Source organism: Cebidichthys violaceus, unplaced genomic scaffold (assembly GCF_023349555.1).
Source record: "Cebidichthys violaceus isolate CVI_PGR_0920_01 unplaced genomic scaffold, fCebVio1.0.p SCAF_85, whole genome shotgun sequence".
In the NCBI taxonomy this organism is placed as follows: Eukaryota; Metazoa; Chordata; class Actinopteri; order Perciformes; family Stichaeidae; genus Cebidichthys; species Cebidichthys violaceus.
This window is the reverse complement of record NW_027176970.1, coordinates 328198-352086: the sequence shown is the minus strand read 5'-3', so window position 1 is coordinate 352086 and position 23889 is coordinate 328198. Positions and strand designations below refer to the sequence as shown.

At 40.9% G+C, this 23889-nt stretch overlaps 2 protein-coding genes across 2 annotated transcripts; one reads left to right on the top strand and one right to left on the bottom strand.

Annotated features, from left to right (window-relative positions):
* The first annotated feature begins 1125 nt into the window (after positions 1-1125).
* On the top strand, positions 1126-14802 carry ndrg1a (N-myc downstream regulated 1a). Its single transcript, XM_068702523.1, has 16 exons — positions 1126-1257; positions 5252-5326; positions 6208-6243; positions 8603-8708; positions 9036-9156; positions 9512-9574; positions 9674-9734; positions 10326-10412; positions 10534-10590; positions 10690-10793; positions 10929-10985; positions 11123-11174; positions 11691-11738; positions 12238-12273; positions 12647-12698; positions 13269-14802. Exons 2-16 carry the CDS (start codon positions 5270-5272, stop codon positions 13520-13522), a joined length of 1191 nt encoding a protein of 396 aa, XP_068558624.1. The 5' UTR covers positions 1126-1257; positions 5252-5269; the 3' UTR covers positions 13523-14802.
* Positions 14507-21411, bottom strand: ccn4a (cellular communication network factor 4a). Its single transcript, XM_068702524.1, has 5 exons — positions 21111-21411; positions 18174-18462; positions 17051-17305; positions 15748-15941; positions 14507-15635 (listed from the first exon to the last, which is right to left on the bottom strand). The coding sequence occupies exons 1-5, from the start codon at positions 21156-21158 to the stop codon at positions 15336-15338; spliced, it is 1086 nt and encodes a 361-aa protein (XP_068558625.1). The 5' UTR covers positions 21159-21411; the 3' UTR covers positions 14507-15335.
* Positions 21412-23889: the final 2478 nt, after the last annotated feature.

Sequence of the window (23889 nt, the reverse complement as noted above, 5' to 3'; positions counted from 1 at the left end):
CCGATGTGTTCCTATCGTGGGCCTCACATTACAAGCCCACAGTGCGGCCATTGTGTCTTGACAAGGATCTTTCACGCACTCATTGCCAATACAAGCACATATTGGCAGATACAAAGTGTAACAGTCGGCCTCTTGCAGGTGTGGAAATTTCCACTACACTGTAGTACAAGTGTAGCAAGTGAAACCAATGGATCTGGGATCACAAACAACCTGCTTAGAATATGCTGAGGCCTACATTTACACACACCTCAAAACTAACATCTGTACAGCAGCACACACTACAGCGAACCATCTCTGTTGTGGCATTGATTATTTCTTCTGAAGGACGAGCTAACTTTGAATAGACAATAGCAGTGTGCTATCAAGGAAAGGTGGCTTCATCCAAGGAGAGGGAGGGGCTTCCCTTTGTACAGACTTATCTTCTCTTGGCCTTAAATCAAGGTTGCAGGGCTGCATTCCTAACCCCTCAGCCTCATAGAGCAGCCGACAATGGCTAAAACCCATCTTAAAAAATATCAGCTGCGTAGATTGCCAGAGTGTAGAAATACCATTATGACTCCGTTAGAGTGTGGTGAATTATAGTTTACAGTAGGCCCTACACTGATACAAAAGAGGCAAACAGCCGTGCCAAGATTCCTGTCCACACCCTGTCAGCTCATTGTGGAGAGAAGAAGCTCTGTTATACCAAACTAATTACCACCTAACCATGAAAGTATCAAACGTGTCACATCAGACACAGTGGCGATGCACACAGTGGGGGGAGAATAATGAAATTTGACACATCTTACTTTCAGTTAAACTGTTTTGTCAGCACTCATGTGAAACAACAACTACCAAACTCCATAATACATTTTTTTTTTTTAAATATAAAAGAAAAAGTAAGCCCTTAAAGTAACATTGAGAAGTCAATGTGGCAGTTTGGTAACACTGTGAGAGTTTAAGGAGCGGGGATCAACCTTCGAGTATTTTCACCCAATGAGGCGCTGTCATCAACTTCTTCATCATGCAACTGCTAGAAAGAGTCAATCTGCTATCAATCCCCCCAGCTGCTGTTGCCCAATAGAGAGAGCAGCGGGGAAAATGGGCCGGGCTGCACGCCCCCAAGGCTTTATAAAATTCCCTCATACATCCGCCTTGCGCCGCACGTTATAAACAAAGCAACGCTTCTGTCTCTGCAACAATTTGCAACAACTTTTTGTGGACTTTTTTTCCTCTCCGGAGTGTTCATCTCAGGACAATCACAAGTTTAATCTAGAGGTACGTTTCTGCTCCAAATCATGACTTTTCTTCAATGTTTTCGTTATTTTATAAGTAAACTAGACTCTGAGTTTGTTAGTCTCGCAGCATTTCTGAACACGTTCCTGTTTCGCTGAAATGCATTTTATAAAACAAAGATGCTGTTTCAGTTCATTTGTGCCAATTTCATTCGACCACAAGTTGAAGAAAAGGAAACGCACAGAGCAAAACATGCATTTCAGAATGTGTTTAGATTTGTGTGCATATTATTTTTTTGTGGATACACTTTTTGGGAGGGCATGTTAATGTCTTTAAATAAATTACTAAAATGAATACTAAAATGATGTGGCATGCAGTTGTATAGTAAAGCAGGGCGCACTTGTGCGTAGCATGTGCGGGTGCAGGAACTTGATCAAAGATCAACATGCTTTTCACTCATTGACACCGAAAGCACACACACACACACACACACACACACACACACACACACACACACACACACACACACACACACACACACACACACACACACACACACACACACACAGGCAGGGCGCTTTTATGCCGAATGTTGCAAATATTATGAGAGCCATAATTGCATAACAAATTATCTTTGTTTTCCTTGATATAAAGAAAACAGTCAAAAAACCTGCATGAGGGTGTGGGCATGGGGGAGGGGATAGTGCTGAAGTCAAAACATGAAAAATGATGTTTATTAACTTAAGGCATTAATTGCACTCTGCTAAAAATATAAAGCATCTCCTCTATTGGTTGTTGCCAAAACAACACCGTATCCTGACCTGCTTTAGGGCTGTTTTAGTTTTCCAGCTAATTCTAATGTCTTGTCTAAGAGATTATCAACCCGATCTTGGAAGGACTGCTGATTTTTTGGGGGATTTTTTTTTTTTTTGTATTAGTGATGCAGGAGGATACATCTCACAATAAACAGCTGCTTGTACTGGTGACTGTGTGATCCCCTCAAACCAGCCTGACCCCCACTCACCAACTTACTGTGGCACATTTTGATATCTTTCACAATCTGAAAATGTAGGTCTATGACAGCTTAGTCTGGCAGGCCTGCTGCCGCCGTGCTGATATTTCAGAACCAGGGATTTGACAGATTAAGCGAGTTCCCAAAGATTAGGGAAGCAATCATTGTTTTTGCAGATGGAAGCCACAGGCTCGTGGATTTAAAACTATATGGAGGCAATGGAGGAAGGCTGGCCTGGCCTTGATTCTGGCTCCCTAATATTGAGACCCGCTGTCCAAATCTAATCAGTACATATGTTTCTCTCACAAGCGAGCAGAGAAAGAGTTTGCGCTCATACGGTTTTGTAACTTGGATGTTCTGGCTTAAAGAAGTGTGTCATATCTCTCTCTGGATTTACTGTGGCAAAACAAGCACTAATGTGTTATGTAGAGGCCTGCATCAGTGTTGTTGTTTTACTCTGTAGCTCAAGCCACATTATCTCACTTTCAAGTGAAAACATTGGATTTTCAACAAGTCTGTTTTTCAGGAATCAACATGTAAAACCTAATCCTGAGAGTTATGATTGTAGTCAACGCTCGGAACAGTAATTGATTATCATTTGGCCGTTAAGAGCATGTAGCCATGTAAAGGTAGTGAAACTCTACCAGCCAGTATTTCACAGAAAAGCATATAGTTTGTATTCTTTGTTATGCAGCTGATCTTGGGTTACACATTGGATCGTCCTGGGCCTATATCCTCCCACTGTTTCCTGTTCATGATTGCGTAACACAGTCTCACTTCTGCCAGGCCAAAGCTGTGTCAGTGAATAGTTTGTTTTCTTCCCCACAGCCTGACATTTTCTAAAAAAACACACACACACACACACACACACACACACACACACACACACACACACACACACACACACACACACACACACACACACACACACACACACACAGTTTCAATAGAGAATATGCATGTAAGAACTGGTTTGACTCGGTTGAAGACAATGTCTGACTGTTTCCAATGACACCAAACCAGTTTTGGAGTGAAGCCAGTTTAAAGAGAGAGCCCCTGCTGCAGCAGCAGCAACAGCAACATAAAATCCCTGTGAGAAAAAGATACACTGCAAAAACATCACGTCCCTTTTTAAAAATTGTATCTAGGTAGTTTGCATTTTACTGATAATCTGAGAAACGACACAAAACGCTTCATTATTTATATGTATATTTTGAATGTAGCGATGTTTTTTTTTTTTTTTCATGGCAATCATTTGACGTGTAAGAAGTGTCAAGATGGCAGTACTCATATTTTAGTGCTTGGGACCTCCCTCCCCAAAACACCTCCCTCCCTTCCTTCGTCTTGGCCAGGTGAAACATTAGCTCAGCAAGGCAAACAATTGGAGGAACACCGCTGATGTAAACAGCAGGTGACCTAGTTGTCTCAGTCTGCTGCGCAGCCAGGTTCTCTCTGTGCTGCCAACCTGCTAACAGGTGGTGATGGTGTTTGCAAATAGGCTTGAAAATAGGCTTAGAGGATTCCCCTATGTTGATGCATGCACTGATTCCCCCCCCCCCCCTATTTTCTAATCTGAAACGGCCTGAGTAGTTTCATTTTTCAACGTCATTAACATGACTTCTCTCACATGGCTGTGGAATCTCAACGGGGGCTGATCTCTTGTCCTCTTCAACAAAGCGCTTGCAGTGCGACGGCGGCCATGTTTCTGAATCCCTCTGCAGAAAAATGAACCTGTTGTTTGATACTCCTCTTCCTCTGTGCTATTGTGAGATCCGGCTGGCTCCGGTCTCTGTTCTCCCAGTCAGAGGAGCGGGTGTGTATTTATGTATGTGTGTGTTCAGAGCGAGTTCTGTCACCTCCACATTTGAAATGTAATGAAAAACTTCCTCTAAAAGATCACTTCCCTCTGATGGCCACGTTGCAGTCCTGTAGGTGGATGTTGATTAGTTGTCTACTGTGGCTGTGTACAAAGACCAACGGAAAGACAGAGCGCACAAAACGGATGGAATGAGTGTGGAAAGAGCAAACATAGCAACTGCAACCAAGCCGAAACCAAGACAAACAGAAAAAAGGGACAGAAGTGTGTGTGTGTGTGTGTGTGTGTGTGTGTGTGTGTGTGTGTGTGTGTGTGTGTGTGTGTGTGTGTGTGTGTGTGTGTGTGTGTGTGTGTGTGTGTGTGTGTGTGTGTGTGTGTGTGTGTGTGTGTGTGTGTGTGTGTGTGTGTGTGGCCCCTGGCTCTCAGGAGCCACCGGAGACAGTGGACAAAGAGGCCTTTTAACTGGCTAATTTGATTTGCATGCAGAGCCTCAGCCTGCCTCTCCTCCAACACAGCATCATGACCCACAGCACAATCTGACGCCTGGCTTCTCTTCACATTCCCCCTTTATTTTTCTCCCTGCCCCTTTAAGTCTATGAGTTTGTCTATAACTGTGTTCTTTGTTTTTTTTTTAAATATCCCAAATCTTAAAACTGTTATCAGGGAGGCATTGCTTCAGTCTTTGAAAAGCATAGACTGTTAGGCCCACAGCACAGTATCTTATGTTCAGACAGGTGATAATTACTCAGAAGTCATATTTATTCTACCCCCCCCCCCATCATCCTATCTGCGTGTCTCTGTTGTGGGCGGTTCACAGGTGTGTCTTGTTATGTGGTCCGCTTGTCGGTGCAGATCACAGCACCAGTCTCTGCATGTTCCTTTTGTCTGTGCACCTGTGTGTACGTGAGTGCAGTCAGGTCTGTAGTAGTGTCGTTTTCTGAGCCTTGTGTAAAACACGCCCAAGAGTTCAAGCAACATGTCATTGTCTGCAAGTCAGCCGACTATAGCCCGCCAACCTTTTGCCGCACCTTTTTCAAAGAGGTTTGAGTAACATTATGACTTATTGAAAAGGACACGCCTTTGGGAAGTTTGGGAAAGGCAGATATTTTACTAAACCTTTTTCCCACACATCATCCAATATAACCTGAAGGCTCAAACACAGGTTGAACCAGTCACTCACAAACTACTCTGATCTCTCTGACACCCAGGCTCTGCAGCTCTTTGAAATGGATGACATCCAGGTTGTTGAGTCCAAACCCCTGCTGGTTGACAGAGAACTGCCGGTATGTACCCTGAATGGAGGAGAATTCTCAGAAAAAAACGCTTTAGTACTCTGTCGCTCAGCTTTGCATGATTTGTACCTGGCGAAGTTGCTTGTATGGTTCGTTAGTACATCGGTGGTTCAATCAGATTTAGCGTTTAAAGAATTTGTGCACATTTTATACCACAGGTTCTGTTCACAAACGAATACACAAATGTGATTTTAAATTACTAACTGTATATCCCTCCTTTAATTTCTGACATTAATCTGTCAACAAAATCTGAGCCACCAAAGCAAGATATTTTGTGAATTAATTATTTTGGTGAAAAGGGCACTTGGTAATAGAAATGTTAAATCTTCATCAAGAGAAAAACAGTGACATGCAATCATGTAGCTGTTAATTAGAAAATAGTTAAAAAAAAAGATCTCACAATTAGCAATTCATAATTGTGGACCTGAATTTGGATCTGCACCAAATATTGATACTATTGAGTATCATACTAATTAAATAACAGAAATAAATGGGACCATTAAGAGTTTTCCAATCATGGCCAGCCACAGGGTGAAGACATGAAGCGCCCTGATCGCTGCAAAATGCTAAAATCTCACATTTCTGATATTCTTCACCAGATTAGATTTCATTTTAATAAGTAGGTTCATTCATAAGTAGGTTTGTGTAAAAGTTTCTGTGCAGCACAAGTTGTGAAGGTAGTTTGCTGACCTTTGTCCACAACTACAAAGTTGTGCAGTTGAAATTATACTCGGTGCCTCATATGACAGAGGTCCCATGGATGTGAAAATACATTCAGTGACAGGATGGCGCCCTCAGAATATTAGATTATAGCATGTTACAATATAATTGCATTAGTTTTATATTTTCATCACTCTGTTCTTTCCTTGCAGGGCTTGAGAGAGGCTGTGCTGCAGCTCGTTATCAAGGTATGCTTGCAGACCCAAGAAATAAGATCCAGCATTTATCATTCCCACCAGTTGTAAACTCAGCTTTATTGTTTTGAAGCTTGTGTCGACTCAAAATACTGATTGTATGTACAGACAGGTTTATTCTATATCTTATTATTTTAGCTTGTTTGATACCATCTAGTGGTGGATAAAAATAAATACTTTGCCACTAATCAACATAGTTGTTGCAGTGGCTCATCCATCATGGCGGTGACCTTTCATCTGCTGTGATTTTATCAGGACTGAAATCTTATTGGGTCCTCGCTAATTCAGTCGGGTACTGAGAGTGATGAGACGCACTTTGGACAGATAACACAGCTACAGTGCATCGACCGTTTCTCATGCCTCTCCAGCACATTGACACACATTTTGATTGGCATATGGGTGCTGCTGAGTCTGGGGGGCCTCTCAGCACCTCGGACAGCGCTCAGACCCTCACAGTCAGAAAAGATGTAGAGGAAGTTGCTGATCTTAAAGGTACAGTTTCAGTATGAAGTAAAGATTCTTTAAAAATGCTCCAACTGAGCCGTCTGACTTACTTTTTGTCACACCGACAGTTGAGATGATCTGAAGTATCCAGGGCAAGTGTTATATCTCTGTGGTTGCCAATTTTTCAACAATTAGTGATGTAGGATTAGTTGAAGGTGACAATATTGCGGGTTTACCCCTGATATTCACAGTAAATGCATATGTACTTACGGTCGTGTTGCAGGATTATATCGCCTGTGTAGCCCACGTGTTTGACTGTAGAGGGGGAGGGTGGGTGGAGCGAGGTGAGGTGAATCCTTAGATGTTTTTACGTCCGCTAAATAGGTTACATACCTCCTTGGATGTTCTTCCAGGGCAATCAAAACTGGTTTGAAAACAACCCAATAGGTCATCTTGTAGACCACAATGTCAGGTCACAATAGGGCAGACGTTTTTTAGGATTTAATCTGCATTCAAAAAGTCTGATTTTAAAATGCTATTTTAGTGAAATTATATAAATCTATGGCTGCATAAAAGCATTGTTCTCCTATAATAACACTTCTCACCATCATTTTATTTTCATGAGAGCAATATCATTTAGACAGGAAGTTGTCCTCAAGAGTGTATATCTCATTTTGGAATATAATTCTTCTTATAGACACAAATCTTGAGAATTAACAGCATTCAGATTTTAAGCTTTTATATTGAAATACATAGTGTTATGTCAGTATTGTTATTAGCCTATTAAATCAATCACTTACTGTTAATGGAGTATTTTTTTGTGAATGTTTATGACTTTCATTAAAAGTCTTTGTTAAGCTCTTTGTAGCCTTTGCTGCTGTGTTAAATTTTAGGATTTTAGTTTAAGGTTCTTCAGTTCAACCATTATTTTGGAAATGTTTTCCTGAATGTCTTCCCTGCCCCAATTCGTTCGGCATGTTTTCCCACTGATCACACACTCGTATGTCCTCATCATGTCAACACAGTAGCCAATGCCCCTCTGTCTGACATTGGTTGATCCAATTTAGGGATCTCTCCATCTAGAGTTAGCTTGTTTTGACCAGCCTGCAAGGCGTCATAGGAGGCCGGGAGCTTAGGCCAACTGGTAAGTAGGGGGGCTATAAAGCTCTCAGAGCAGGACTAAACAACTTCAGAGGCTTACTAACGTTTGGATCCTTCAGAGGCTTATTAGCATTTGGATCTATAGCTCAGGGAGCCACTGCAACTGCATCTTTTCAGTAGCGAGCAGAGCTTTACTCCTGCAAACATGGTTCTGGAGGATTCTGATGTGGAAATGATCGTTGCTGAGATTGAAGTCTGTGTGAGTAGAGAAAGGCTTTATTGAAATGTTTGGACTGAGTAGTTTCAAGTGCATTGACGGATTATGCTCCCTGCTGGAGCTGTAGAACAGGTGGCAGCGCCAGATAGAGAATAGTTTATATTTGTGATAGTTATTAGGACTGGATTTAAATAAGTGGAAAATCTTTGGCAGTTTTGTAGTTTTTTTTTGGTGACTCGATTTAAGAATTGAAAGAAAAAAACTCATTACATTTTAATGGTATGAAGAATATTTTGAAAACTAAATGAAGCAAACATTTTGTGAATGAATAATTGAACATAAAGTTCTTGTGTTGTTAATCTGGTCATATATTTGTGTTAAACAGATGCATTTTCAGTGCAATGTAATGGTGGTAAATGTATTCAGTTTTGATATAGCCCTCTGTTGCTGGACATAATGTTGAGGTGCACCATTATTCTCATCTTTGTAGCTTCAAGATGAATCTCTTGATAGGTTTACTTGGAATGTTGTTTAATTGTTTTTATTCACACTTTATGCTAAGTTTGTTCATTTTTTTGTCTGCATCTGTAGGAGACTGATGTGGAGACTCCTTATGGAAGAATCCACTGTACAATGAAGGGGGTTCCCAAGGGTGACAGACCAGTCATCCTCACCTTCCATGACATTGGACTGAACCGTAAGCCTGGCGACCCATTCAGCTCAATCTTCGTGAAACATCTGTTGTTGTGCCTGAAGCCTTGGGTGTTTTGAATTACTGTACCACGTGGGACCAGATTAGGTTCACCAAGATAACTTTATATTGTTAAGTTTGTTAAATTACAGTATCTAAACTCTTACTGATAGATTTTTGTGATGGTGTCAAATATTGTAAGACGATGAGGCACAGCATCTGCATGTTGTACAAGACAAGTCTTGTTCTTCAGTTACTTGAGGTCATTTCTACTTACCAGTCAAGCATCACTTATCCACCTCCCCCTCCCTTTCCTTGGACTGTTTTTTTCAGAAAAAACCTGCTGGAACACGCTCTTCAACCATGAGGACATGTCGGAGATCATGCAGCACTTTGCCGTCTTACATGTTGACGCCCCCGGGCAGCATGAGGGAGCGAACACCTTTTCCACTGGGTGAGCCAGACAAACATGCAGTCACAAACACACACGCACACACACAAGCACTTAATGTATGTCACGCAGGCTGTGATCTTTGACTCGACGGTTAGATCCCTGCGGATGAACTTAAGACGACCTAATTTGACAAATGTGTTGCAGCGACGGGTGTTTATCTCGTTCAGCCTAATCTCTGCTTTGATGGTGGGACTTTGCTTCATGTTAACACTTCCTGAGCTGAACATGATATGAAAACAGATGGCTGTTACAGGCTGATATCAACAATACAGAGCAATATAGACCAAGGATTAGATAGTGGTTATTATGAAATTGTTAACCATTAATTTGAAATGATACGCTTTTTGTTTTCCAGATATGAGTACCCTTCTATGGACCAACTCTCTGAGACCCTTCCACTGGTGTTGAAGCACTTTGGGTAAGTTGAGCTTCAGTTTTCACACGGACTCTTCACACTTAAATTTAGGATTTTTTCTAACCTGTTGTTCTAACAGTATCCTTGTGTGTTTGACCGCAGGCTGAAGACTGTTTTAGGAATTGGCATTGGAGCCGGGGCCTACATTCTGACCAGATTCGCTGTACGTTTGCCCCTTCCCCTCTCAATCACACTTAATAATTATGAGTTTTAATCATTTTAGGATTAACAGAGCCAGCAGCTAATGTGTTTTATCTTTATGCTGATTTTGGCAATATAACGCTGCCTATTGCTTGAGCCTGCTGAGCCATAAAAGCATCAGGAATGTTCCAGCTCAACACCAACATTGTGCACAGTAGGAAGTCTCACTCTGCTGACACAAGGCTGACAGAGATACAACTTTTAACTCCTTGCTGCAGCCTTGTGTGTGTGTGTGTGTGTGTGTGTGTGTGTGTGTGTGTGTGTGTGTGTGTGTGTGTGTGTGTGTGTGTGTGTGTGTGTGTGTGTGTGTGTGTGTGTGTGTGTGTGTGTGTGTGTGTGTGTGTGTGTGTGTGTGTGTGTGTGTGCGCGCAAGATCTGTCCACACAATTAAGTAATCCAAAACATGAGACTAACGCACACAACATTTTCAAATAGCTCAAAACATTGGCAGTCTGAAGAGGGAGCACCCTTTTTTTGCACATATATTTAGCTAAATGCAGCATTGTGTTTTACAGTAATAAATCACTAATATCATGCTGTGCGTGTGTTTTAGCTGGACTACCCGAACATGGTGGAGGGACTGTTGCTCATCAACATCAACCCATGTGCTGAGGGATGGATGGACTGGGCTGCACACAAGGTAACAAGCATTAATAGCTCAAACATACACATATAAAGACTAAAACATTGGCAGAATGTTGGACTGCCAACAAAAATATTAGCGCTGCATTAAAGCTAAATGTTTTCATGTCTGATTTCAGATCAGCGGCTGGACCCATGCCATGCCTGACATGCTCATCACCCACCTCTTTGGAAAGGTACAGATTCACATTTTTCATTTTTTTTTGTTACTGAGCAGTGTGAAGATGTCTTTAGGTCTCAGTGATTTAAACAGATTTTGTGTTTGGTTGCCTCAGGAGGAGATCTACCACAACCATGACCTGATCGGAACATACCGCCACCACATCACGAATGACATGAACCAGTTCAACCTGCATCTCTTTGTCAAGTCCTACGAAAGGTAAATAAAACGCATCAAAGTCAGTAGACTAGAAAAACACTGAGTAAAGTTTGACCAAAGATGCAACAGGTTGCAGAATCTTAATTTATGAACAGAAATATGAAGATTTTCTGTAATGTATGTCTGTCTCTACAGTCGGAGGGATCTGGAAATTGAGAGGCCGATCCCAGGAGGCAACATCAGAACCCTCAAGTAAGTCATCATCATTCAAATCACAATGTTGTATTGTATTATATATATATATATATATATATATATATATATATATATTTATTTATTTATTTATTTCACCAATGCTGATTTGTTATGTATGTGTCTCCCTTATCCAGGTGCCCTTCACTGCTGGTGGTTGGCGACAACTCTCCTGCTGTGGAGGCTGTGGTGAGTTGAGGCACAATGTCGTTCTGTCTGTCGTTCACACGCCGTTAAAAACAAAGCTCCAATGCTAATTGTTAATGACTCGATTTCCCACCACCGTTAACCCAGCAAACTTGTGCTGGACATGTTTTTCTATTCCGTTCAGTCACCTGTTAAAGCCCAAGATGTAAGATTAAATGCTTATGGACAACTGTATAACACGACGTAGGAAACAACAAAGTTGGGATCAGAAATCAAGTGACGCAGAGTAATTTTAATCCGTTAAAGGTGAAAGACTGTTTGGGTGGTGGCTCAGGGTGGTGCCCCAAATCCCCCAAATAGCATTAGATTTCCTAGCATTTATGAACCATGGCCAGCGATTTATAAGTGATGCATTAAATCCTTATTTTTAAGTTCAAATACATTTAACATTTTATCTCACATTATTTTGCCAGAGCAGCTTATATATTTAACCTGCAAAATATGATTGCTAATCTTGTAGGACGCTTGACTGAATAGATGCTTTATTTGAACCCACAGGTTGAGTGCAACACCAAGCTGGACCCAACAAAGACTACCCTGCTTAAGGTAAGCAGACCTGTTTCTCCGCCCCCCCCCCCTTCCCCTCGCCTCGACCACCTCCTGTCCTATATTCTCATTCAGATTATAATAGCCTTGATGGAAACGCATCGGCTGATTAGATTCCAGTGGCTCAGCATTTACCTGGTGACATATTAACCAGGGGTAGGAAAGCTGAATGTGTCCTCAGAGGCGACGTGCGTGGCATATCGCCTCTGAGGACACAATCTGCTGTACTGACCTACTTGTGTTGGCCCACGGCAACCTTTTTTATGATCCACAGCTGAAACCAAATGGCTGCTAGAACTCAAATGGGTACCATTTATCAGGGTTAACTGTTCAGGGTCTAGAGGATCACTGATTGGAGGTAGCAGGGACAAGGTGTTCGACGTGTTGAAATGGGACGTGTCGAGTGCAATGGGGGGTAATGGCGTGTGTCCACTGCTGTGCGAATTAACAACATGCTAAATGCTAATGGAATCTTTTGTGTTTTCCCTCCTTTCTCCAGATGTCTGACTGTGGAGGCATGCCTCAGGTTGAACAGGTGTGTATGTTTGTGTTTGTGTGACAGAAAAGCTTTGCGAGACACTGTTAATGTTGTAGAGCAGGCTGTGCAGGGCTGGATAATCGCCGTAGAAAGGGTCAGGTGGACGTGTGGATGACATAAGAAGGTTGCACTTAAGAGCATTAGCAAGTGGCTGAAATGAACCACAGTTGTCTGGTTGTAATCCTCCACCCTGCACTGCACCTGCTCATAGCAGCTGTCATATCTCAGACCCTGAGCAGTGAGCTGCTGGATGAGAGATTGAGTTTGTCAATGTTATGTAAACCAAGTGTGATAATTGATGACAAGAGGACTAATTATCTCCCTTCTTGTGTGTTTTTTTTGTTTTGGTTTTTTTTTTTTCTCTCTGCAGCCTGCCAAACTGACAGAAGCTTTCAAGTACTTCATTCAGGGCATGGGATACAGTACGTATTCAATACATGCAGTATTTTTACTTAATTGACATGCATTTCACAGGAATGTTGAGGTTAAATTTACAATGTTTCTCTACTCAAAATTCCTGGTGCCATGAGTGTGCAGAGTTCACCCACATTCTCCTCTTCACCCCTGTGTTGGGTTAATAAATGACCTATGTACTCACGTTATCACTTCAACCTAAGGTCAACTCCAAATGTTTGTTGTACTGCAGAGTGTGCAATGAACAGCAGTGGAAGAAGTAGCAGATTAAAAGTAGCACTGCTCAAGTAAAAAAGTTGCTTTGCTCAAAAAGTGGAAGTGATTCTCATTATTTTTTATACTGTTGGGTGGTTTGCATTTTGTAGGCTCAATAGTACTACACAGTAACTATTGTGTTCAGAAGTATGTAGTGGAGTAAAACGTACATAATTTCCCTCTTAAAACATAAAATCAAAACACTTAAGTAAAGTACAAGTACCTCAGAAATTAATTAATTAAATGTACTTGGTTTCTTCACAGTAGCACTAGAATAATCTTAAATCAAACAGTGCATTTACTAAATCATCCTCTCCCCTCAGTGCCCTCTGCCAGCATGACCCGCCTGGTCCGCTCCCGCACAGCCTCCGGCTCCAGCGTCACCTCCTTCGAGGGCAATCGCTCCCGCTCCCACACCAGTGAGGGAAACCGCTCTCGCTCGCACACCAACGAGGGCAGCCGCAGCCGCACGGCCGAAAACCAGCGCGGCCGCTCACACACAGGCGGCTCCATGGATGGCACGGCCAACAGCAATGTGGACCAAGCTGTGCCCAAGTCCACCGAAGTGTCCTGTTAAGTGACCCGTCACTCTCCAGGCACCCAAACCTCTCATGGTCCCTTCGGCTTGTGCTGCGCTGCCTCTAACTGACACACAGACACACGCATTCCTCTGCACATACACACCGATGTGGAGAAGGACACTAAGATGGCATACCTGGTATTGTAAAAACGCACAATGGACACTCGCCTGTAGACTATTCAGTGCAGGCGAGATGCCCCAAATTTGAAAATACGATGCTTTTGAGTACGAGGTCAGGGTCAACTGTATGCCTGTTTTGTCATTCTGAGGGACTCGCACACATCTGAACAGAAAATGCTCCTGAGCTCCTCGGTCGGGTGAGTGTGTAGTTAGGGGCACCGCAGCATCTTGGGACACCGAAGCAGAGAATGTTGGAGAACGCTGTGGCGAAGAGTACACCAGTTTGTACATGTATCTCTCATAATCTCATGCATATTAAAAAACGTTTTAATTTCCATTCCTGCTTCCCATTTTTACCATATTGACACAGCTTTCTCAAATATACCTGACTGTAAATGACTGTATTCTGTTCTCATTGTAATTGTTTGATCATTTATTTTCCATGTTTGAAATGTTGTTTGTACGTGGGAGCACATTTGTAGATGTGGAGAGGGAATATGGCACTTGGATTAATAAAAATTATAGTTTTTCTCACAAATTGCAATGTAACTTTGAAAATGAATCGACAGACTTCAAGTATATCATGTTTATACAGCAAATAATGTTTCACCATGCCAATATCTATTACCTTTGAGTTTTTTCACAAACATGTTTTTTTTTTTTTAACAATTATACATCTGTTCACACTCTTAACGCGAATTACACGATCATTTTTAGTACATTCCAATGAGGCTGTATGCTTTGTCATGAATCAAAACATTGTATGGTTTTATTAATGGATCATGGCTTCTGACATGAATTTTTTTTTTAATGATTTCTATGCAATCGAGCACAATGGAACAAAGATGTGCCATGGAAAAGTTCTTTTTTTTTTTTTTTTTTTTTTTTTTTAGACGTGATGCTCCTATGTGGTTGTGGATTTTTGGGTGAGTGAAGTGATAGGTTCACATTTTAACATGAGGATAGCCATAGAACTTACCCGACACCTTCTTCTCCCTTATTTTACTTGCACTACAGCAACATTTAGCTTTGTAGAACACATACACAGCTTTGTAAAGATGTGACATACAACCGTCCAATGCTTTAGGAAAGCATTAAAGTGACATAACAGTTTGTATTTATTAAAAAAATGACATTAAAAAAAAACTTGTAACTGATCTTACCTGATTGTCATTGAATATTTGGACATGCAGTCCTAAAATAAGGCTTTGTCTTTGGCACCTCCAAGTCCATTTCTGTCTTTTTAACATTTCTTATAGTAAATTTCAAGAAATATAAAGGAAAACCTCTAGAGTAAAGCCTAATCATCTAGGTTGACTTGTGAGTTTAAAGACAGACAATGTCGACTGTTCTTGAAAGCACGTCAAGAACATTACATATGTTATTTCATATGCAAAAAGCTACATAAATAAATTAAGCCTTCACTATTAAACACACTCACTGGCTGAATATTTTTTAATTTGCAAAGCAGTGCTTCAAATATTCTTCAAAAGCACATTATGCTTTATGAATCCAATCTGGAGACACATATGTGTTTCATATTTACAGATTTTTCCAATAGGAAAAAAAGACCGTAAGAAAATACCTTGCACATAATCATACGCATCACAAATATAAAACATTGCGTAAGAAAAAGAAGCCAGGCGTAAGTCAGGATTCTCCCACAGTCAGAGACCGGGATTGCCATCTGTTAGTTCATGACTTCTGGGTGATCATAGTAACTCTCCAGCTCGGCGAAGATGTCGTTGGGGTTTCTGCAGCTGAGGTTGCAGAAGCAAGCCTGGACCCACAGCATCTTCCACGTGAATCCTGTCCCGTTAGGACACTCAAACTCTATGTCAATGGTTTTGGACTTGTAGGGGATGCAGCAGCGCTCGTCTGTGCAGACGCCGCAGAATTTGGGCCTATACTGCTTCCTGCTGGTGCAGCCAGAGATGGTGAAGTTTGAGGGCAGTTCTTCCCTGTAGATGTTCAGACACTTCTTTCCCGGCTGATGGAGGAGGGGAGTAGAAAGGTGTAAAGTTTAGGAACATTTTGAATATCCAGTTTTTAATCATGCACATTATTGTTTGACTGCTTGAGATATTACACAGAATTACTACCTTGATGTGTTTGGTGATGTCGACCTCACAGGGCCGCAGGTTGCACAGGCGAGACTCTTTGACCAGCTCACACTCCTCGTTGGCGTTAGAGATCCTCAGGGACAGGCCGCGACCACAGCTCTTTGAGCAGGGGCTCCATGAGGTAGTCTGGGTAATGCAGTTCTTGTGCCAGCTCCTGGTCTCAGCTGGGGAAGCTGGAAGTGAGTTGAATAGATCATGTCTACAAACTGCTACACTTAGTGTTTTACACAGATACCTCTTAGTTCTATTTAGATAAAGAACTAATGAATACAATAATGTTGAAGGATAAAGATATCAACATAAATGTTTAAACTGACAACAAAGAAAAGTCAAAAGCCCAGAAAACAGTTTAAAAAGTTTAACACAGAGCGTCAGTTTGAGGACCAGTTAAGGACAGTTTCTATATTTGTAATAGTTTACCAAGAGAAGCATAGGAACCTACTGTTGTCTCTGTTTTTAATTTAAATTACCTCGTAATGATCCCTATCCTTATGCAACACAAAAATATCTTCTTTCACATTGGTCCTCCACAGCACTGCTACAATAATAAAGACACTAAACTTGACATAATCCAGAAACTGGGTGAGGGCTTCCACAGGAAAGGGTTGGTCTGTCCCTGCACACACACACACACCCAAACCTCATGATCCTCCTGGACTACAAACTGTCCTCACATAACTACAGATGTTTGTACTGCCAATTATAAACACAGCTGCAGCTACAAATCAAATCCAATCGTATCCATCTGTTATTGAAAAACAATATTAATTCTTTCTTCTACAAAATGTAAATTAACAATATATTATGAGAAATAGCCAAAGAATTGAAGCTATATAAAGTCAATTTTGAATACTTTGCGTTCCCTGGCCTCTTACAACTTTTTACATGTACAATATATTCAACTCTAGATATGAAGTTATTCAGAGAACTGCATCTACAATCATATTCTCCAGATTCCAGTCCTTTAAAAAGCCTTCGGAACCTAAGAATTAGTTTACATAACCATGCTTTTAAAGCAATGACAATGCTTATTTTCAACAACCCACTAGTTTATTCCCCACTAGCATTACCTAGTTTTTGTGTTATCTTACTATACTTGAAGCAGTCCCTTTGATTTAGCTCAACTGTGAACTGTGATGCATTTCAGTGGGCTGGAAAGAATTAGGGGATTTGGCAGAGCTAATGGGAATTTAAAATAAAATTGAGTTTGCAAGATAAAGCTTAACTTCACCAAGTAAAAGGGTACCCCCCTTTGTGTGTACATATATCCGAGGTGTCCTACCCTCTACTGCATGTCGTGGCGCCGTCTTGCGCCCTCTTTTGGGTTCATCACAGATCCATTGCTCACAGCATTGTCCCCTGACTTTGACCCGACGTGGGGTTTGGCACCACACCCTCGGAGGCTGGGACTCTGTGCACAGCGCCACACAGCCGATGGCACCGTTCACACACACACACTGGTATTTACAGCTGGGCTTGAAGCTCTGCCCGTTACGGTAGATCACGCCATCATGCTCGCAGCCTGTTCCCACCATATCTGGCAGTGAGAAATGACAAGCAGTCACATATTATACGGAGATGCAATGCATGTTACAAAGCCTTGGAAGCTATATTAATGTCATAGCATTCACGATCCAAATTAATTTATAAGATAAATTACTTTGTGGTTTTACACTTTCTGTTGCAGACTGATATCACACAATAGCAATGCTGTAAATAATCAAATGGTAAATTGTAAAATTAATTTTCAAAGTGACTATATTGTAATGCACTCAACATTCTCTATTTTAGTGTGAAAAATCAAATGGCTAAATTACATTTAGCACTAACTCTGGTGCAAGTAATACTTATTAAGAATAATATGATACTAATAATGTTTTGCATGTCAGTGAGTTGGATATCATTTCCCATGTGTAAACATTCCCAAACATATAGAATGCAGGATTATGATGTCAACAAGTCACTTCCACTGCGGTTTGTAATACAAACCACTTCACATTTGTGGACATGCAACTGTCATTGTATTGAAGTGATTTCACTCAGCAGGATATCCCATCGACAGCAGCAAACAGAGCTCTGCAGAGAAATATGAATATATGAACTACTGAAACTGAAAACCAAAACCAGAAAAGGTGAACAAATGGCTTGTATGCTGCAGCCTGTATGCAGCAGACAACCTTAAACTGCATCAGTATTCTGGTCAAGTGACATCTGTGTTGTTGCTAGGACAACCGGCATTGATATGGCAGCAAACACCTGCTCTACAACAAATATCCTTCAATCTTGTTACTAGCAATCTATGCTATGGTGTACACAGTGAGCCTAAAATACATCAGATAAATAAACTAAAACCTGCTGTGTAAAATCTGTTGTTTGTTTTGTCGGTTTCGGTGAATGACACTTACATGCACACACTCCTTTTTCGTACCTAGGCTTGTCCGAGCTGTAGTCACAGTACAGTCCCTTGTGGTAGTCGCATGTGTCTGCCTCGTTGCACACCTCGCCAACCTGACGGGCGCAGGTCTTGCAGCAGTCACAGCCGTCCATGAGGAGGCTCACGCCCGGCGGACAGGTAGGGGGGACCTTGGGGCAATCGCAGGGCCACTTGCAGTACTGTGTGCGGTTGTACAGGTCCGCAGCTGGGGATGTGAAGGCTGTCGCAGGCGGCATGGCAGTGGAGTTCTGGGAGTAGGCCTGGAGAGAGGAAAGTGGTTAAATTAAGCCTAAAAGATAGCAACTTTCTTAAAATGAATGCAGTTTAACCAGTCAATTTCACAAAAATATTATGTTTTTGTTCACAATATGACCATTGGCTTCTCATAACAAATGAATGCAACATCATGAATGAACCCTCAAATACAGTATTATCTTTGGTCACACAAAGTAAAACAGCAGCTACTCTTTCTCTGTCTGTGCAAAATCAAAATGTCATCTTTTATTACAAAAAAAGTTCATGTGGTGAGGCAATATTCTTAATATCCTTAATCCTGAATTATTTCATATCCTGCCCTAACTAACACTTCTGTTTCACTGCCTACACGGGTGAATCACATGGCGGCCTGCTAACATGCTGAGCAATAAATCAATTAAGCCTACAAAAATTAATGAAAAACCCAGTGGAGATAATCTCATTAAAGCAGTGACATAGTAAAGTATTGTTTGTACTTAACACTCTGGAAGTGTTTCATAATCATATTTAAAATTTGCAACTGTGCTGAGCTGTTAAAAATCCTGCCAATGAAACTTAATCACCCCCCCCCCAGTTTTGACTCTTACAAGCTGCTCTGTGAAGCCAAGATCACACAGTAAACAGCTCTGCGGTTCTTAAAAGCAGATGTTCTCACTGAAACAGGCCACATGAGCCACATTAACAGCCTGACAATTGGAAGTTAGTTTTGGACAGTGGATGCACAAGTCTTTTTTTAAATTCAAAATCTGTTTTTATGAGAACATGTCCCTTTTGAGAGGTCAAATTCAATTCTGCTTGTTTTGAGAACACAGAGTGCTTGAAAAGAATGTCAGAAGATTGTCTCTGGGTCATCGTTCACTGAGAGAGACACAAAGAAAAGTTGACCAAACTATACATCCTTAACACTAATATGGAACTTTTTTGGCAAAAATTCAGAGTATGTCAATTGTCACTTAACTCACATGAAGTAATAATAAAATGACAGCTTTAATTATTAAGAAACATTGAACCCCCTTGTGAGGAAACAAGCTTAATCTTCATTTCAATGGAATAATGGTCATATCAATAACTGCTGTGCACAGTGCTGAAAGCTAATGCAGATGAATGAGTTATAATCAGGGCCGGGCCACTAAGTCATTCTTCAGAAGAGTTAATTCAGCCCACAGTTATCAGGCTAATTATCAGAGAAGGGGGGGGGGGTACAAAGTCAGCTCAAAAGCTGTCCATCACGCTAACAAAGATGGAGTGGAAGTTTCATAAGATAATTATGAAAACATAGGGTAAGCCTAATGTAATCATCAACATGAAATCGTTATCTTTTCTGACTAAATTCTGCATGATTTTATTTTTAAAGTGTTTAATCTCTGTCGGGGAAAGGGTGTAAATAATTGGGTGTAACACAACCCTTCAATATCATCATCTCTTTGAATGTTTTTCTACAATAGCTGCCATATTTTGGTGATGGCCAGTTAATGATAGAGGTCTTTTCTTTTCTGAAAAGTGAAAAGGACTGATGATCCTCCTTCCTCAGCTGATTTGATCTGTTTCCTCCTGTCAGACCAGATGACCATTGACCTGTGCACCAGGCATGGACGAACCCTTTCTCAGTGAAGTGGGAAAACATTTGAAAAAGGAGACTTTTTTTCCAAAAAGGCCAGGGGGAAACAGAAAAACTATCACTGGGGTATTGTTTTCATAAAATCCCCCTCAACAAATTTTGTGACATTTAAAGGAGGAAACTTTAAACTGTTTCAAACATGTTAAACAATGCTGGTAAGAAAAATGTGGAAAACAATGCATTATTAGGTTAATAAATTACGTTTCATTATCAGCTGAAAGGATAACAATAATATCCCATATGAAATAATGTATTATGATGGCCTAATTTTTAAATAAAGTAAAACAAACTACTAAATAAATTACTTTCATTTGCTAAATGGCTTTAAAACTGGCAAAACAGGGAAAACGGCATTTTTTGTAATAAATCACAGTTTTTATTTTTTTTTTTTCCAGTATACAGTATTTAAAATCTGAACCACAGACTGATAGATAAAGATAATAGCGGACTGTGGAAAAAAATAAATTAAACCGTTAAAAAAAAGTTGTTTCCAATATAACCACGAGGTGGCGCTAAAATAAAACAAACGAGGGGAAGTGAAGCCGTGGCCACTGCCAGCTTCTCAAGTTTAACTCCGGGATGAAGATGACAAAACGACGTCTCTTCAGAAACATGTAAAGAGAATTATGGGTTCAGTTTGGTTAGCAAATTCAATCAAGCTTACTTACTTTTCTCAAACAACACGGTTCCCATAAACTTACCACTGAGTATGCCACCACAAAAGTCCTTATATGGATTAAACAAATACTTTAAATTCTTTGTAGCAAAAGCTTTCAAATTAAACTGTTAAAAGTCAAATACAACTTACTGTGAAGTACTACAAACACACTATATGTCAGTATGGGAAGTTTAAAGCTTCTTATGGTGTAGCCTGAATCAGAACACTGACTCTGGGCTATAAATGGACAATACAGAGATGCACATTTTCAGAATAATGTTAACCTCACAACTCCTCCGCATCCCGGATGAGAGCTCAGTATGCAGATTTCTCGTTAAAAATGTACAACAACAAAAAAAATATATCCTCCATCCCACCTGTTGAATCCCGGCAGCAGTTAGAATCCACACCAGGAGCCAACTCATCACTGGTGATGAACTGAAAATGCATTGACTCCTGAATTAGTCCCGTCTTAAACGCACGACACGCCGCTCTCCGCAGGTGAGCTACATCCTCCTCGTCCCGTTGCTGTCAGCTCCGTGCACCTCCGTCTGCGTTCGCACCGGGGCTGACAGCTTTGTTAAACCGTCCGGGCTGACGTAAGGTCTGAGAGGACGAGCCCCGCATACTTCTGACAGGGGGACGGTTTCTTCCTTTTCCCTCCGCTCCACCTTCACCCGATCCTCCTCCTCAGCACTGGCAGCCCCGGTGGTTAAAAGGCGTGTCTGGAAACCTAATGACACTCAGGGCTAGGCAGAGGTCCCCACGTGTTACTCACATGGCAGAGTTATAAATTGCTTTAATTTCTTCTCCCCATGTTGGCCGTGAGAGATCCCGATTAAGCAAAATGATGGGTGCCAAAATCCACAGTTCTTCATTCAGTGCAAAAACACATTAAAAATTATTTAAAAAACTTTATAGTGCTTAATTACATATTTCCCTCCACAAAAAGTCTTAAAATGTGCAGAATATATGGGAATGACAAACAAATTCAATGTGTACACTGGACTGCACATCTCAACATTTAGCTCACATTGTCACAGTGGGCTTGATTGTCTTGCACATGTATGTATTTGGTTTAGATGCCCCCCCCCATGCATGATACACCTGTAAAATCTGAGCCAAAGATGCCACTTTTTAAAATCTTTGTGTACTTTATTGTATTTATTGCACTGGATTGCAATCTACATATTGATGATTAGTAAATGTCTCACTCAAATCAAGCCCCAAAGTGTCACTAACGTTTCATTAGCATCTCATCTCATCTGAGCTCATCCATATGTATCTTAAGGCCACTCAGCTGTAGCCATAACATGAATTATGTGAACTGCACACAAATTATTTACACAAAGCAAATAAATACACCCCGCAGGTGGCCTACTTCCTACCAACAGTACCTATTTTAAGGCTGGGTCTGCATCTGGTCTGCAGATGTTCAGTTTGAATCCATGATGTCATCTATCTCAAAGTCTGCTACTTTGCTTTCCTTTCTTTTTCCTGGAAATTTGAATGTTTCTCTTTGACATGACGCAGATGATTGTCATAAGAATTCCACTTTACCCTGCTGTTAAAACATATGGAAAATGTCTTTTATTTCAGTAATGCTGAACCTCTTGAGTCACGAGTCAGTGGTCTGCTGATGCAAATGACACCGAAAATTATCTAAACCCTGTGAGAATTTTAGGCATCGTTGGCGAGAGAGAGAGAGAGAGAGAGAGAGAGAGAGAGAGAGAGAGAGAGAGAGAGAGATGACAAATTAGCACTTTGTCAAGGAGCAAGGTGCCCCAGGTCTGAACCCCTATTATTTACAGACAGTCCTCTAAATCCCTTGTCAGGGAGCTGTCAGCCTCTGAGCTGATCTGAGCAGCGCTTCTCTCTCTGCTCTGACCGAGACGACCTGATCCGACTACACAGCACAATGTACCCACTCTCTCTGTCTCTGGTGCTCTCGTTCTCTCACGCTCAATTTCTCTCTTCTCTCTTATTTTTCCATCTCTGTCTATTGCTCTCTATCTTTCTCCCACTTCAATCCATTTCCATCCACCAGTTCAGTTCAGTTTGCTGGTATATTTGTAACATTTTTAGTACCATTCTCTGTATTTGATTTTATAGAGAGTGATTCAGCCATGACAAATTCCTTGTAGGTGAAAACTTTCTTGGCAATAAATGGTTCTGATTCTGATTCTGATTCTGATTCTCTTTTTTAATTATTATTATTATTATTCCTACAGCATTGTAATGTTTTTAATAATTTCCTGTTCATGCACACTAAACCCTCTCGGACTAAATGTAGAAGTCTGAAGTCTTCTTGAGACGCCACCAGTTTTCACATTTTATCCTATTCTGTGTTGTCTAAGGAATGAATTAACCCTATGTGATTTCCCTTTCCATAAACATAAAAAATAGCTAAAATTAGTAAAATTTGTTGTTTACAAGTGCAATCAAAAATCTCTTTCCATCTTTCTTTAATCCTATAACATCTCTCTACTTGTCTGTTTCAAACTGTCTGTCACACACTAAAGGAAATTGTCATCCTCCACTGAAACAATACAGAGACAGGAAAGAAAATGTTCAAACCACAGGTGGTATTATTCACACTCATGTCAGCATCTGTCCTCCATTTTCTGGTCTGATACGATAGTAGTTAGTGTTAACTGCGGGGCTTCACGTGGACCTATATGCATCATTAGGTGACGTCAATCAAAGCACCACTGCGTGCCAACTTGTCTGTGTTATTCATGTCTCTGTTGTGGTGCATTTGGCAAAAATATGTCATAATGAAAGCCAGGCCTGAGGCGACTACTGCTTTGTTCTCACATGAAATGGATATAGAGCTCAGTTTGTCAGCTGACATGAATTCCAAGTCTTTAATGATTCAGTCGAAGTTTAAAGGTGAAGGTTGTTTAAGGGAAAGGTTTAACAGGGAGTGAGAGTAGAAACAAAGAGCTCATTTATTGTCTTAAAGCAAGAGTTGGACATTTTGGGAAAAACATTTATTTGCTTTTTTACCAAAAGTAAAATGAAAAGACTGATACCACTCTTGTCTGTCTGCAAAATATGAAGCTAAACCTAGCAGGTGATTAGCTTAGCTTAGCATAAAGACTGGAAAGGGGAAATAGCTAGCCTGGCTTGGTCGAAAGGTCACGAAACTAGCTA